At 36.2% G+C, this 15,129-nt stretch overlaps 1 protein-coding gene across 1 annotated transcript in view; it reads right to left on the minus strand.

Moving 5' to 3' along the window:
* Positions 1–15,129, minus strand: part of LOC140145035 (uncharacterized) — a 63,521-nt gene that overhangs the window by 34,398 nt on the left and 13,994 nt on the right. The window contains exon 2 of the mRNA XM_072166826.1: positions 3,382–3,571. Coding sequence (XP_072022927.1) covers positions 3,382–3,570 — 189 coding nt within the window. The 5' untranslated portion in view covers position 3,571. The remainder of the gene's footprint in view (positions 1–3,381; positions 3,572–15,129) is intronic.

Below are 15,129 nucleotides of genomic sequence, written 5' to 3' on the forward strand. Positions count from 1 at the left end.
GCGAAAATTGGTCCCAAAAAAAATAAGTCCTTCAACATGGGGGATACTCCTTTTCTGTAGATCTAGCTTACTTATTTGTTATATCACCATTTAGCTATTGAAATACTGAGCAAAAAGACACTTTAAGCATCCCTATAACTCATACCATTGTGGAGATATGGCCTTTTCAAATCGAAAATGAGGCGAATATTGTATTTTTTCTAAATTAATTGACACCCGAACCCTAAAGTTTCTACCCCTGCTACAAAAATAAAGAAATATATGGATCCCATTCAATGCTTTTAATATCACAATTGTACCCTTGTTACACATTTAGCATAGAAAATTAGGCACTATTTGATAGTTTTCTTGTTCATACACTCACAGGAAATCTGCAAGTCAAAATTTTTGTCACCCCAAAATGGCCATTTTCGACAAAAATAAGACAAAAAAATGATTTTTTCGCAAAATATATTAAACATAGGGAGTTTTAAGTGCCAAAATCTAAAAAAGGTGATATTTTACCATTAAAACACATAAACATTCTAGAATTTTGATTCTTTTCACCCCTAAATACTTTTTTCACACATTTGGCCACCAAACGTAAGTCAAAGCTTGAATGCTGTCATATCTTACTTGTCACCAATTCGCTATAATTTTTGAGAAAAATGCAAACAATAGGCACAAAATTGACCAGGAATGTAGTACCACCTTAAAAACTTTTCAAAACTGCAATTAGTATTAAAATTAGAAAATGACCTTCTAGCACTGCGTTTAAATCCTATATAGTATGATAATCACAGATTAAAAGGATAGGGGAAAAGCCGTGTTCGTGGAAAAATGACATGCCTTTTGAGGATTTTGATACAAAACACTGATTTAACCAATACATGTATGTGCGGAATTTTGGTTTTAGTTATTTTCATTACAGTAATATAAAATTGGATATTTTGCTTCTTGAGATGCAACTATCCAAAATTATTTTACAAAACCTTATTCACTTAATATAGAAGCAAATCGTTCTACCTCAGGTGATCAGTAAAAAGAATAGTTTCTAATACCTACTTCCATGTATTTTGTGACCCTACGGGATTAAAAAGAAAATGTCAATGTTGACAACTTTGCACGTAACCTTGAAATTTGTAATCAATAATCAGCACCAAATATTCATCTAAAAAAAACTCTCAGCAAAAAAAAAAAACCCTTTTCAGTGCACACCACTGGTTGTATTGTCTGCTGCATTAAAATAGAGGTGCATGTGCTACCTCGTAGTACTTACTACTGCATGTATCAAAGGCAGTACTTTTGAATCTATACTTTTGTATGGCAGCCCATCAAACATGTGCTGATTTATATTCATAAGATATTATCTAGCACAACACTAATGATGATGATGATGAGCAGTATGACTTTCAAAGGCTCAAACACTGGACCTGTTGCTATTTGGAACTAAGAGCAGCTGCGGAGAAAGCAGCTGTCATCCCTCTTACCATCAAAATGTCAGGTTACTCAACATAACATATATTGACATGGTTATCTCAAAAATTTAAAGAGGAAAAAAAAAGAAAAGAAAAACCCCGGAGAAAAACACCTTCTTTTGTCAACTCTTATGCTGAAGTCAATCGAACTGACCATTTTATTAATGCCACCATCTATGGTATCGACAACACAGCCTTTGTTGAAGCTTATGTACGAAGTTAATTGACAACCTAACTCCTTGGCATCCAATATATATGGCATATAGGATGCTGATCATCTAAATTATACATGTACATACTTTACAAAATATGTATGTGATCTACAGCACATGAAAAGGGGGACTTTGCAGTGAGGTGCTTTTCGAGATATAGATAATAAAAATACCTTTTAAAAGGAATAAGGCGAGCAAATGAGGAATTGTCAAGATAAATGTGTAGTAGTACTATGTTACTGTAATGTTAATTTGTCATTATTAGGAGAGGAGTGAAATGTTTATTGAAATAATTGAACTAGGAATGATGGTGTTGGAAGTTTATTGTTAAAGCCATATTATAAAATTTTCAAACAAAATAGATTAGCATTTCTTTGCCATAAAATGTTAGCTTTTACTGTCAGATATATCCCTTTTATTTTTGAGCCGAACAACTACGGCAAAGCAAAGAAAATTGGAATTTACTACCAGCGCACATGTCGCACCCATACGTACCACTCCTTCGGTCATGTTGTGGTACGACCCTTAGTTGTGTATATCACCGTCCTGCACGCCGTGTACGTACTGTGTGTTATGAACATCGTGTATGCGTTCGACGAATAATTCCATCGTAATAATAAAGCGCTGAATCAGCTTTTTATTCAAAATCTCGGATTTTGACAAAATTACAGCACCTAGAGTCTTGATTTTTGCAGGGTATACTGGTTTAATAAAGTACAATTTTATCGTGTAAAAAAAGAATTTTAAAAATTCAGTGAGGGCGTCTTCCTCATCAGCAAATGTTATAATATGGCTTAAAATACAAAGTGATGATCATCCTTTATTTGTGGTATTATTTAACATGAGCATCAATCCGGGGGGGGACGTGGGGGACATGTCCCCTCCACATTTTGGCATGGGGGACACAATACCAAATATCACCCCCCCAAAAAAAAAAAAACCCACACACACTCACACCCACACATGCGTTTCGGCAAATACTTCCCTGGTCTTAGTAGGCTTACTCTAAAAGTACACGCAATATTCGGTATTTTTGGCTAAAATCGTATGCAATAATATTGAAAATTTTCTCACACTCCGGGTACACTTAATCCTCTATACACTTTTAAATTCACCTTGATTGGGGACTTAAATAGTTTAACAAGCTTTGCGTGAACAACTGTCCCCGTAAACTTGACTGGTAAAAAACTTTCTACCCTGCTGATGTCTTATACCTGGTATGACCTTCCTGAAAAAAGTTCTTTAATATGCAAACAAAATCGGGACAGAATAATGCTCACTGGACAAAAAAAGTCCAAGCACGTCACTAAGTATGATGAACTGCAAACTGCTTCAATTGGGCCTTATATTGATCATTTTACACAATAATAGTGTAAAAAGTGTCCACCTACGCTTCTCGCCCAAAAATCTAGACAGGAAAAATAGAAGAACAGAAACTTGGACGCTTCCACTTAAAAAATGAAAGGCTTGATCAATTTGCAAATGATGGTCATTTTAAAGCTGCAAAATGTTCGAATTAAAAGCAGAAAAATAGTTTGTGGAGGGTCGGTCAGTTCTTTTTAGACCTAATGCTTCCCTAATGAATTAACTGGATAGGCTTTGAACATCTACAGTACATGTACATTGTACAAATGTGCAGCCATAATAATTCTAAACTGATAACAATTTGAAAGATTGATAATAATGCTTCAAAAAGCATTTACAGTACTTACCTCACGATAGCTCTCAAGCACGCTATCTATGGTATCACTGCCATATTTTATTCTCAGGCATGTTTTCTGTTTGTCAGTACTGAATCCAACAAATGATGCCACTTTATTGATTTCATCAAAGCACTCCTTCACTTTCATCAGAGCATCGACTGACAGACCAGTATGATCAAATCTTCTTCTTTTAGACATACTGAGAAAGAAAGAAAGAAAATAAAAAACACTGATGCAAATTAATGAAGAAATCAACTTCTGGAATTGATGCTGGAATTGTTACCTACCCACGTCGGTATCCTGCTAGGATGCTGAATGACCTGGATTTTGCTGAGGATATTGCCCTGTTGGAATCTTCTATAGCCCGGGCCCAGTCACAACTTACTAGGACTGCAACAGCAACAGCAGATCTAGGCCTTGTCATCAGCGCCATTAAGACAGAATATATGACTGCAAACTGTAACACTCAGCCAGCACTTGAAGTCTATGGTAGTACCATCAACCATGTCACAGACTTCAAGTACTTGGGTTCCAAGAGGGGCTCTAGTGTTGGGGACCTAAAAAGAAGAAAAGCACTAGCCTGGGCCGCTTTCTGGAAACTGGAACGCGGGCTGGAACGCCTTTGGAGAAGCCCATCCCTGCCAATCGAAACAAAAATCAAGCTGTTTGAAACAACTTGTGTCACTATCCTTCTGTACGGGTGTGAGTCATGGGTAATCACCAAGGACATGGAAAACAAGATCAATGCCTTTGCAACATCTTGCTACAGAGTCATGTTAAACATCAAGCGTGTGGATCGGATCCCAAATGAAACCATCTACAATCTGACCAACACCACTCCATTGGTTGCCAGAGTCAAGATTCATCAATTCAAATTTCTCGGTCATATACTGCGTCTTGAAGATGACGAGCCTGTGAAAGAATATGCCCTCTATGTTCCACCACATGGGAAGAGGAAACCGGGACGGCCGCGGACACTGTACTTACAGTATGTACAGCACCTCCTGGGAGATACTGAAGGGATGCTGCAGCCAAACAAAATAATTGTTTCGATTGCCCAAGATCGCCAACAGTTGGAGAAAGCTTGTAGTCGCCTGCTCCGCAGCCGACTGATGATGATGATGATGATGATGCAAATGTTTTGGGGCAATTAATGCGGGGGGATTATGATCATGCCATATATGGGTATAATCAGAAATAATGGCACCAAAGTGTGACAAAAGTGTCAAAATTACAAGCAGTGTTCAGAGATGTAATTGTTGTCTTATTGTAAGCAAAACATATCTAAATTCAAGAAAAAATTTAAAAAAAATTACTTCAGTAATATTACTTAATATATTTTTTCAACTGGTTTATTGGCAAAAGTAACTAGTCCAAAATCTTCAGAAACATAACACAATATTCCTTGTTATACTTTGACAAAATTATGCAAATCTTTGAGTTTTAATTTATAATTACTGAGACACTAAACCAAAAATAGTCATGTAGAATTTTTTACATGGAAACAAAGTTTTGGGAAAAAAATTAAAATTTTCATTTAAACACCAAATAATTTGAGGAAATCAGGAACAAAAGTTTTTATTTGTCAAAAGAAACGTCTTAGAGATTATTTTCTGTTTAAGTTTATATCATGCAATATGATGTGCAAAAACTGTGTTGAAGTTTTTAGCATCACATTGTTCTTCAAATTGATATGAGTATCCATCAAAGTAGTGCTATTGTGTAACACTCCTGACACTATATAGTACCTGTATGGCCTGAAATATTTTATAAACTATATTTTCTAAAACAGTCTTTGTAATTTTTTGTTGACAACATCTATGGCCCTTTCAAAAAAGGCACAGAATTTAGGTGATTTACGTTCATTTTTGTTTTTCGAGCCCAGCTTGCATGTTTTTGTAACACTCCTGACACTTTGCTACAGTAACTGTAGGCCTATAGCCTCAAATATATAAATTTGCAAATCACATTGTCTAAAGTGGTTTTTGTAATATTTTGGTGACACTATCTATGGTTATCTCAAAAAGGGGCATAAAAATGAATTACATTTAGTTCAATTTTATTGTTGAGCCTATATTACTTACAATTGATTGTCAGGAGTGTAACATTTTGGTCAAGCTGTACATATTTCTTGAATATGAAGGTCTTTACATCATGATTGCAGCAGTTTGGCTTCAGGAATATATTTTCAGGGCTAAAAGAACACCAACAGACTGGTAATTTCTTCAGAAATTCGAATTATTGCCAACTTTAATTCTGTGTAACACTCCTGACATTGACTAATTTAGATAGCTGTAGCAAACATGTTCAAGCAATGGCAAATATTTTTCTTGTTTTTGAGTTCCTATCCCAATGCACTAATAAAATAAAAAGTAATGTATGCATATTGCCAACTTGGTGTATGAAAAAAATCAAGTCGAATTCTGATGTAACACTCCTGACGATACAGAATTTCTCTTTTCAATCCACTCTAAAAAGGAAACGGTTTTGATATCATGCAAGTTTTATTTTTTCTAAGTTTGGCCCAAATGTTGCTTTTACTTTAAACAGACTGAAATAGATTATTACTGTCATCATAACCTTACAATGCTACACAATCTGGCGAGAAGTGATTTTTGGAACATATTTTATTTTTCGCGTTATTTTTTCCAAGTTTGGCCCAAATGTTGCTTTTACTTTAAACAGAGTGAAATAGATTATTACTGTCATCATAACCTTACAATGCTACACAATCTGGCGAGAAGTGATTTTTGGAACATATTTTATTTTTCGCACCATGTATTCTTCACATGTTCCTAAGTAGACTATTAAGCGACTAATATGAAAGAATTTGGTACTTAATAATAGCAGACACTTCACAAAATGCCATGAAAAGCCATGCAACACTTTGCAACTTGTATATTTCTTACAGTGCATGATTAAAAAACAAGTACCTCTTTTCTTGTCACGCTAAAGGGTCAGTCCATGCCAAAGCAGACTGAGTGTACACCCACCCTCTTGGATTTTGCTCTCCTTTGGCTCAGGGGTACCTTTCATTGATCCCTAGGTGAGGTCACAAGAAAAGATTTCAAATTCCATTTCGTTTGCGAATGGCAGGCCGTCAAACTTTGGCGATCTTGACCAAATTTGGGAATTTAAGTGGACTAAATGACAAAGTGCTCTCTTTGATGGGCATTTTCTTCTTAATTGAATCAGTTGTGACCCTCTTGTTGAATGTGGTCACTCACTGACTGTGTCTGAAATGCCTAATGCCAAAAAATATTGATTTTTGAATTTCGTTGGGATATCAGGGGGGGGTCAAAATCAGCACTTCGTGCTGTTCAATCAAATTATATTTGATTTTAAAGGACCCATGATAATGTCACAGTGCACTTATAGGTCCTAATTATGTTCAGAATGGATTAACCATGTACCAATGTCTATGAGAAATTCAAAAAAAGAGAAATTTCTAGACCCCCTACAGAATTGTAGGGCCCCCTAGAGTGGTTCAGCCACAAATGGCGCTTAAAATCAGCAAATTTTGACCCCTAATAACTTTAGGTGTACACCAGATATGAGTTTCTAGTCTTTTGCATCTGAAAGAATGCAGTGTAACGTTACTAGGAACAGAAGATTTGTTTGGTGTTTTTTGTGTTTTGATACTAAGTTGACGCTTTCAAAAATGCCAATTTTTGACTAACATACAGGTTAGGGGTACAAAATGCCAATTTTAATATGGCCTTTTTTCTATTTTTGATCACTAATTATATTCAGAATGGATTAACCATGTGCCAATGTCTATGAGCAATCCAAAAGAAGATAAATTTCTAGACCACCTACATAATTTTAGGCCCCCCTAAAGTGGTTCAGCCACAAATGGCGCTTAAAATCAGCAAATGTTGACCCCTAATAACTTTAGGTGTACACCAGATATGAGTTTCTAGTCTTTTGCATCTGAAAGAATGCAGTCTAACGTTACTAGGAACATAAGATTTGTTTTCTATTTTTTGTGTTTTGATACTAAGTTGACGCTTTCAAAAATGCCAATTTTTGACTAACATACAGGTTATGGGTACAAAATGCCAATTTTAATATGGCCTTTTTTTCTATTTTTGATCACTAATTATATTCAGAATGGATTAACCATGTGCCAATGTCTATGAGCAATACAAAAGAAGATAAATTTCTAGACCCCCTACATAATTTTAGGCCCCCTCAAGTGGTTCAGCCACAAATGGCGCTTAAAATCAGCAAATTTTGACCCCTAATAACTTCAGGTGTACACCAGATATGAATTTCTAGTCTTTTGCATCTGAAAGAATGTAGTCTAATGTTAATACTAGGAACATAAGATTTGTTTTGTATTTTTTGTGTTTTGATACTAAGTTGACGCTTTCAAAAATGCCAATTTTTGACCAACGTACAGGTTACGGGTACAAAATGCCAATTTTTAAATGCCTTTTTTTTCTATTTTTGACCATTCTATAGCAAATTGTTTTATTTACAATGTTATTTCAAGTTGCTCTTGAGTCAAATTATAAGAAAAAAATTATTTTCTAAATCTCTAAACAGATTTTCAAAGGGGTCAAAATGGTGCTTCCTGGCAACGATGCACTTGCAAATTACAGGTAATGGTACAAAATACCCATTTCACTAGTGCTAATGTTTCTACTTACGTAAAGAATAGATGTCAGAATAAATAAGAAAATTGCAATGCAACTGTAAAACAGAGAAAAAGAGCACACTGATATCATGGAAATGGGTACATCGATCATAACCTGTACTTTGCATGTGCATTGTTTCCAGGAAGTGCCTTTTGACCCCCTTAAAAATCCATACAGAGGATTTAAAGTAGTTATTTCTTATTATTTGACTCAAGAACAACTTGAAATATCAGGATAAAGACAATTTGCTATGAAATGATCAAAAATACTTTAAAAAGTCACACTAAAATTGGAATTTTGTACCCGTATCCTGTACGCTAGACACAAATGACTATTTTTGAAAGCATCAACTTAATGTCAAAACACAAAAATTACAAAACAAATCTTATGTTCCTAGTAACGTTAGACTGCATTCTTTCAGATGCAAAAGACTAGACATTCATATCTGGTGTACACCTAAAGTTATTAGGGGTAAAAATTTGCCGATTTTTAGGCGCCATTTGTAGCTTAACCACTTTAGTGGGAGTCTAAAATTCTGTAGGGGGTCTAGAAATTTCACTTCTTTTGTATGCTCATATACATTGGCACATGGTTAATCCATTCTGAATATAATTAGTGATCAAAAATAGAAAAAGGGCATATTAAAATTGGCATTTTGTCCCCAGTAACATGTAAGTTAGTCAAAATTGGCATTTTGAAAGCATCAACTTAGTATAAAAACACAAAAAATACAAAACAAATCTTATGTTCCTAGTAACGTTAGACTGCATTCTTTCAGATGCAAAAGACTAGAAATTCATATCTGGTGTACGACACCCAAAGTTATTAGGGGTCAAAATTTGCTTATTTTAAGCGCCATTTGTGGCTGAACCACTTCAGGGGGGCCTAAAATTCTGTAGGGGTCTAGAAATTTATCTTCTTTTGTATTGCTCATAGACATTGGCACATGCTTAATCCATTCTGAATATAATTAGGACCTATAAGTGCACTATGACATTATCATGGGTCCTTCAAAATCAAAAATAATTTGATTGAACAGTACAAAGTGCTGATTTTGACCCCCCTGAAATCCAAACGAAATTCAGAAATCTATCTTTTTGGCATTAGGCATTTCAGACACAACCAGTAAGTGACAACATTCACCAAGAGGGTCACAACTGATTCAATTAAGAAGAAAATGCCCCTCAAAGAGAGCACTTTGTCATTTGGACACCTTAAATTCCCAATTTTGGTCAAGGTCGCCAAACTTTGACGGCCCGTCATTCGCAAACGAAATGGAATTTGAATTTTTTTCTTGTGACCTCACCTAGGGATCCATGAAAAGTAACTTTGAGCCAAAGGAGAGCAAAATCCAAGAGGGTGGGTGTACACTCAGTCTGTTTTGGCACGGACTGACTCTAAAGTGTAACACTCCTGACCATATGGGGAAGAAAATTGGGTATATTATTTTTTACATGACAGCTATGACACTACAAATTGATGTGGTTAAAGAGAAATCATAACACACTTTTTAAAAGATGAATTTCTTTGCTGGTCTTTTTCATTTGCATAGCAGGCATCGAAAACCAAATGGTGCCATATTATTTTTGACTTTACCCATATATACAAAATAAAACACACCCCAACAATAACAAGGCAGTTCTCGAACCACGAGTCTCGCCTACTTTTGCGACTAACCTGCTTTTGCAATAATGCTTTTTGTAACACTTCAGTAAACTAGAATTCCTAGGGCACGTAGAGCAGCTAATTTAAATACCTTCTCTGTCTCTGGCCAGAGGGAATGGAATAAACTCCCTAAAGACATTAGGGAGTCTCTGGCCCATCAATTCCAGTTTTCAGAAAAAAAACTGAAAACCTTTTCAGTTAGCTTCTTTCTTGTTCCTTCTGTTTTTTGTTTTGTTTGTTTTGTTTTTCCATCCTCTCTCACCTTGTTCAGCGCTTTGATAAATTTTAAAGGCGCTATATAAATATCTTTATGTACACAAACAAACAAACGAAAACTGGCACACATATTTTGCTCTAAAAAATCACACAGTTTCCCTATACTTATGTACGGGTGGGTTTTCAGTGGAGACCATTGCTCCCAAAAGTGCCCAATTAGAGCAAATTTGGGTGCTTTTTGTGAACTATTGGTACACTGATAACAGCAAAGAGTAGGTATAGAGAAAGTCAGCATCCAAAAGTCTGTGTGGCACATCCCCGTACAAAATATTTCAAAGAACCACCCCATGGATTTGTACATGTGCTCATGCCTCATATATACTATATAGACCATGTTATACATGTAGTCTGCATGCATGGTCTACATTGTATGATGTGCTGTGTGACACTCTAGGACAAGATAACAAGAAGAAGACTATTTTAATATTCCAGTGAACATTAGTGATATTAAAATGTTAAAGCTTAAAAAAGCATCAGATTTATTCAAAAATCATAATTAACCTATTTTACCACCGGTTAAATATGATGCGGTTAATTAAACCGGTAAGATTGAGGTTAACCGCCTAAGAACACTGTTTTTAACATGTTTACGCAGTGTCGTAATGATCATTCCTGTTGAATTTGAGTGGACCAAATTTAAAATTTGAACTTTGACCCCTCAACTTTGACCTTTGGAGTCATAATTTTTTTTAATTTGTTTAGAATGTCGTCAGGATCATTCCTGTCGAATTTGAACTTGATTGGACCAAGTTTAAACACCAGAACGTAATTCAAATTTCATGATATTTTTGCTAAACGAATTAATCTACAAGAATTTTTTTGTACATAAACATTATGTAGCTTCCATTGGTATAAAAATCTCAACTTGTTTTGAGAAAAGTGGGGGATGATGCTGTGATCACGAAATGCCCTTTTAAAATATCCAAAGCTAACCCTAGTCCTAGGTCTAGCGCGCCTCCACTAATGCTGGGAAATAAACTCCCATATTACAAAAGCCATATATATGAAAAGCAATTGGTGTTTTCTAAGCAGAGAAAATTGACTGGCACTGAAAGGCCCTGTACATGTACGAACCAATAGGAATTTCACGAGGGTGTGCCCTTTGATAGACGTGAGAAATCATGGGTAAATAAATGCACTGGATGGAACAGCTGGTTAAGACCTGAGTCAAAGGTAAGTAGATATGTGATATTTTTGTAATTATAGCTTGCTGTACATTTTCACATGTGAATCTAGACTGCGGAACTCAGTCCTCTATGAGTCAGTGATTTATCTTTTGGTCGTTATATGACTATCATTTGCAAGGGCGTAAATCCGTTCTTGAAAGGGGGGCACACTGACAGTGGAAGGCCCAATGCGAGAAATCAATAAATACTGTAAAAAATGGCCAGAAGTAAGAAACTTTTGCAAAATGAATACCTCATTGATTTGGTGGCCCACTTTAGTGTGTACAATTTTAGTTTAAAAAAGCCAAATATTTGTGATATCACTGTCCAGGAAGCCTTTCGTGGAAATAAAAAGTTTTCCCTATTATTGTAGGCCTATAAATTACATAAATTGGGAAACGTGGAAAGCAGAAGCGAAAATGGCTACTTGTTTACCCACTACGCAGAGGGTGTCTGAGGGGGGATGTGCCCCTGAGAAGTGAGAAACTTTTGCAAAATGAGGACCTAATCAAAGCGATTTGGTGGAGCATTTTTGAACTATGTGCAAAATTTTAGTTTGAAAAAGACAACAATTTGTGAAATGACGGTCCATGAAGCCTGAAATTGACCACTACGTAGGGGGTGTCTGAGGGTGATGTTCCCCCCCTGAGAAATTGGAAAATTTTGCAAAATGAAGGTCCAATTGAAGCCATTTGGTGCATCATTTTTACACCAGAGAAACAAGGGCCTGAAGTCAATTCATAATCTTTGGTTAGTAGTCTATTTTAAAAACCAGAGGAGAAATTCACTCCTGTGACAATTTCTAAATTTTAGGTTGAGTGATGACCATTTTTGGCTCTGGCCCATTGATAATATGTACATGTACATAGGTATGCCAGGCAAACCTTAATTAACACATTGACATTTGCTAGTCAGCCAAATTCGCCTAGAACACAATACATAATAATTATATTTACCGTACATAAAAATATAAGAGAACTGGCCGGTCAAGGAATCCTACATAAATATGTTGTCTATACAATGTACTTCACTTTAAAACCCAAATATGATTTTTTATGGTGATAAGTCACTTGCACACGGAATTTTAGAGGGATTTTGATAGCAGTCCCATAAAAAAAGCTGCTATCAACACAAGACTAAGATGTAGAAACACCACCGAAATGCTTTTTCGGGGAATTTTGCTAGCTGAATCTTTTTGATGAAAGTCAGTCTTTGACAAGATGTAGTCTACGGAAAGTGCTATGAAAAAAAAAGGTTTTCAGTTTTGACTTTCTTTACACAAGGGCTTATAAAATGATGCAGTTTGATGGCAAATTTAAATTCACCTGGCATACCTATAATATGCTGGGACACAAAATTTGGGACATTCCAGCGAGCTACTTTTCCACATAACATTGCTGATTGTAATCCTAATGAAAGCAATTTTAGATGAATTTATTAAATTTCAAAATTTTATGAACATGCCTACCAGGCTAATTTGATAAAAATGATTGAATGTGGTTTGATGGCAAATTTGAATTCACCTTTCATACCTATATACACCTTAACTTTAGGCCTATGTCTGATGTGAATCTAAATATTTCACAAAATCACAAGGATATTTCCAATGGGCTTTAACTGCCTTCATGCCTTAGGGGTGGTGCAATAACTATGTGTAGACCTACCCCGGGGTGAATTCTCAAAATGGTTTGCCAAAATCGCTTGTCCCCCCACCTTTGGCTGTGCCAAAAACCTTTGCCCCCCTTTTGATGATCCAAAAAATATTTGCCCCCCCCCCCTTACACATGCAAGATTTAAAACCAGTGAGCAGGAAATTTTGCATATATTTGAACGTGTTCATAACATTTTCCTCACGCCTTTTAGGGCGTAATATAGAAACGGTGCCCAAAATATCTGTGCCAAAAATTGCTTGCCCCCTAGACTGCGGAACTCAGTCCTCAATGATAGTCAGTCATTTATCTTTTGGTCGTTATATGACTATCATTTGAGGGACTGAGTTGTTATAATATATCTTCCGAGGTGCAATTTCAGACAATAGCTGGGGATTAGTGGGGCAGAGGTTATCTATTGAATCCTTTCATGACCACTGAAACATAGTCAAGTCTGCCAAGGACACTCGGCACAAATTGAAAGACCATGTGAACTCTCGACAAAAGAATGCATGCATGTCAGGTCATCGACACCAATTTGGTGTTTGTTATGACACCAATTTGGTGTTTGTTATGCACCTCGAAATATGTACCTTAAAGTCTGTGTCTACTTGCCCCCCCTTTCGACCTGCCAAAATCGCTTGACCCCCCTTTCGACCTGCCAAAAATGCTTCCCCCCCTTTTGGTCTGCCAAAAATCTTTGCCCCCCTATAATTCACCCCCCCGGGGGTACACATAATTATTGCACCACCCTTACACTGCGTCACTGGCCTTGACCAGCTTGGTTTGACGCCAATTTGACGGTAAGCTTACCACTACCAGTCGTCACGTCAGTGATACCATGGATACAAGTACGGCGAACATGCGAAGTAGTAGGTAGCTGAAGCCGCAGTTGCCAGTGGGTTAGCAGGCTAAATGCTATATTTACCATGTATATTTCATGTGCTTGGCATAATTATTTGTACATGTTTATTTGTTTTTAAATGAAATTTACGAGCACTCGACTCATACAATCATGACAATCCACTCCAGTCAGCATGCATGCATGCAACTGGCTGGCCCCAACTCGTAAATATTCAGTATTTACATTTCGCTGCGCAAAGTATGATGGGAAGTAAACAACGACATTAAATAACTACAGGGCTGACATTACTACGCAGTGTATGAGCTGTATCACAGGCATTTCGCGCATCCAGATGCCCACTGGATGCCCACTGGTGGTCCACTGGATGTGACATCCGGTGTCACTCCGGTTTAGGCACATCCAGTTGACAACCAGATGTTGACATCTGGTGTGACACTAGATGTCAATATGTGGTGGACTGCTAGTATTGGAAATCAAGCGGACCACCAAAAGTGTGCATCATGTTGTCTGCTGTTTGCATACATTAGGTGGCCTGCTTGATGTGGTTATTTGGAAAGCTACCACAACAATGATGCCAATTCTCATTTTCAAGTCACGTGACCAAAATCTTAGCTAAAACGTCAAAAAAACATGATTTTTGTGATTTTGATGAAAAACCATGGGAAAAAAGGTTTTAAATAAGTCTTAACTCCGTTATTTTTTTAATCTTGGATCTGAAACTTTGCAGATATATCAAGGTTGATAAATACTTACCATATAAAGTAACATAAAGTGAATCTTATATTTTCACTATCTTCTGTTGTCATGGTAACATGTTTAAAATCCACAGATTTGGTAAAAAATGAGTCTAACTCCGTTATTTTTAGAACCTCGAACCTGAGACTTTGCAGGTGTGTCAAGGTTGATAAAAGCTAACCATATATAGTAAAATATAGTGAAACATATATTTTCGCTATCTTCTGTTGCCATGGTAACATGTTTAAAATCCACAGATTTGGTAAAAATGAGTCTAACGTCGTTATTTTAAGAAACTCGAACCTGAAACTTTGCAGGTGTGTCAAGGTTGATAAAAGCTAACCATATAAAATTATAGTAAAATAAAGTGAAACATATATTTTCGCTATCTTCTATTGCCATGGTAACGTGTTTAAAATCCACAGATTTGGTAAAAAATGAGTCTAACGTCGTTATTTTAAGAAACTCGAACCTGAAACTTTGCAGGTGTGTCAAGGTTGATAAAAGCTAACCATATATAGTAAAATAAAGTGAAACATATATTTTCGCTATCTTCTGTTGCCATGGTAACGTGTTTAAAATCCACAGATTTGGTAAAAATGAGTCTAACACCGTTATTTTTAGAACCTCGAACCTGAAACTTTGCAAATATGTCAAGGTTAATAAAATCTAACCATAAACAGTAGAATAAAGTGAAACACGTGTTTTCGTGATTTCCTGTTGCCATGGTAACGTGTTTAAAATCTGCAGATTTGGTA

The sequence above is a fragment of the Amphiura filiformis genome, unplaced genomic scaffold (assembly GCF_039555335.1).
Source record: "Amphiura filiformis unplaced genomic scaffold, Afil_fr2py scaffold_119, whole genome shotgun sequence".
NCBI classification, from domain to species: domain Eukaryota; kingdom Metazoa; phylum Echinodermata; class Ophiuroidea; order Amphilepidida; family Amphiuridae; genus Amphiura; species Amphiura filiformis.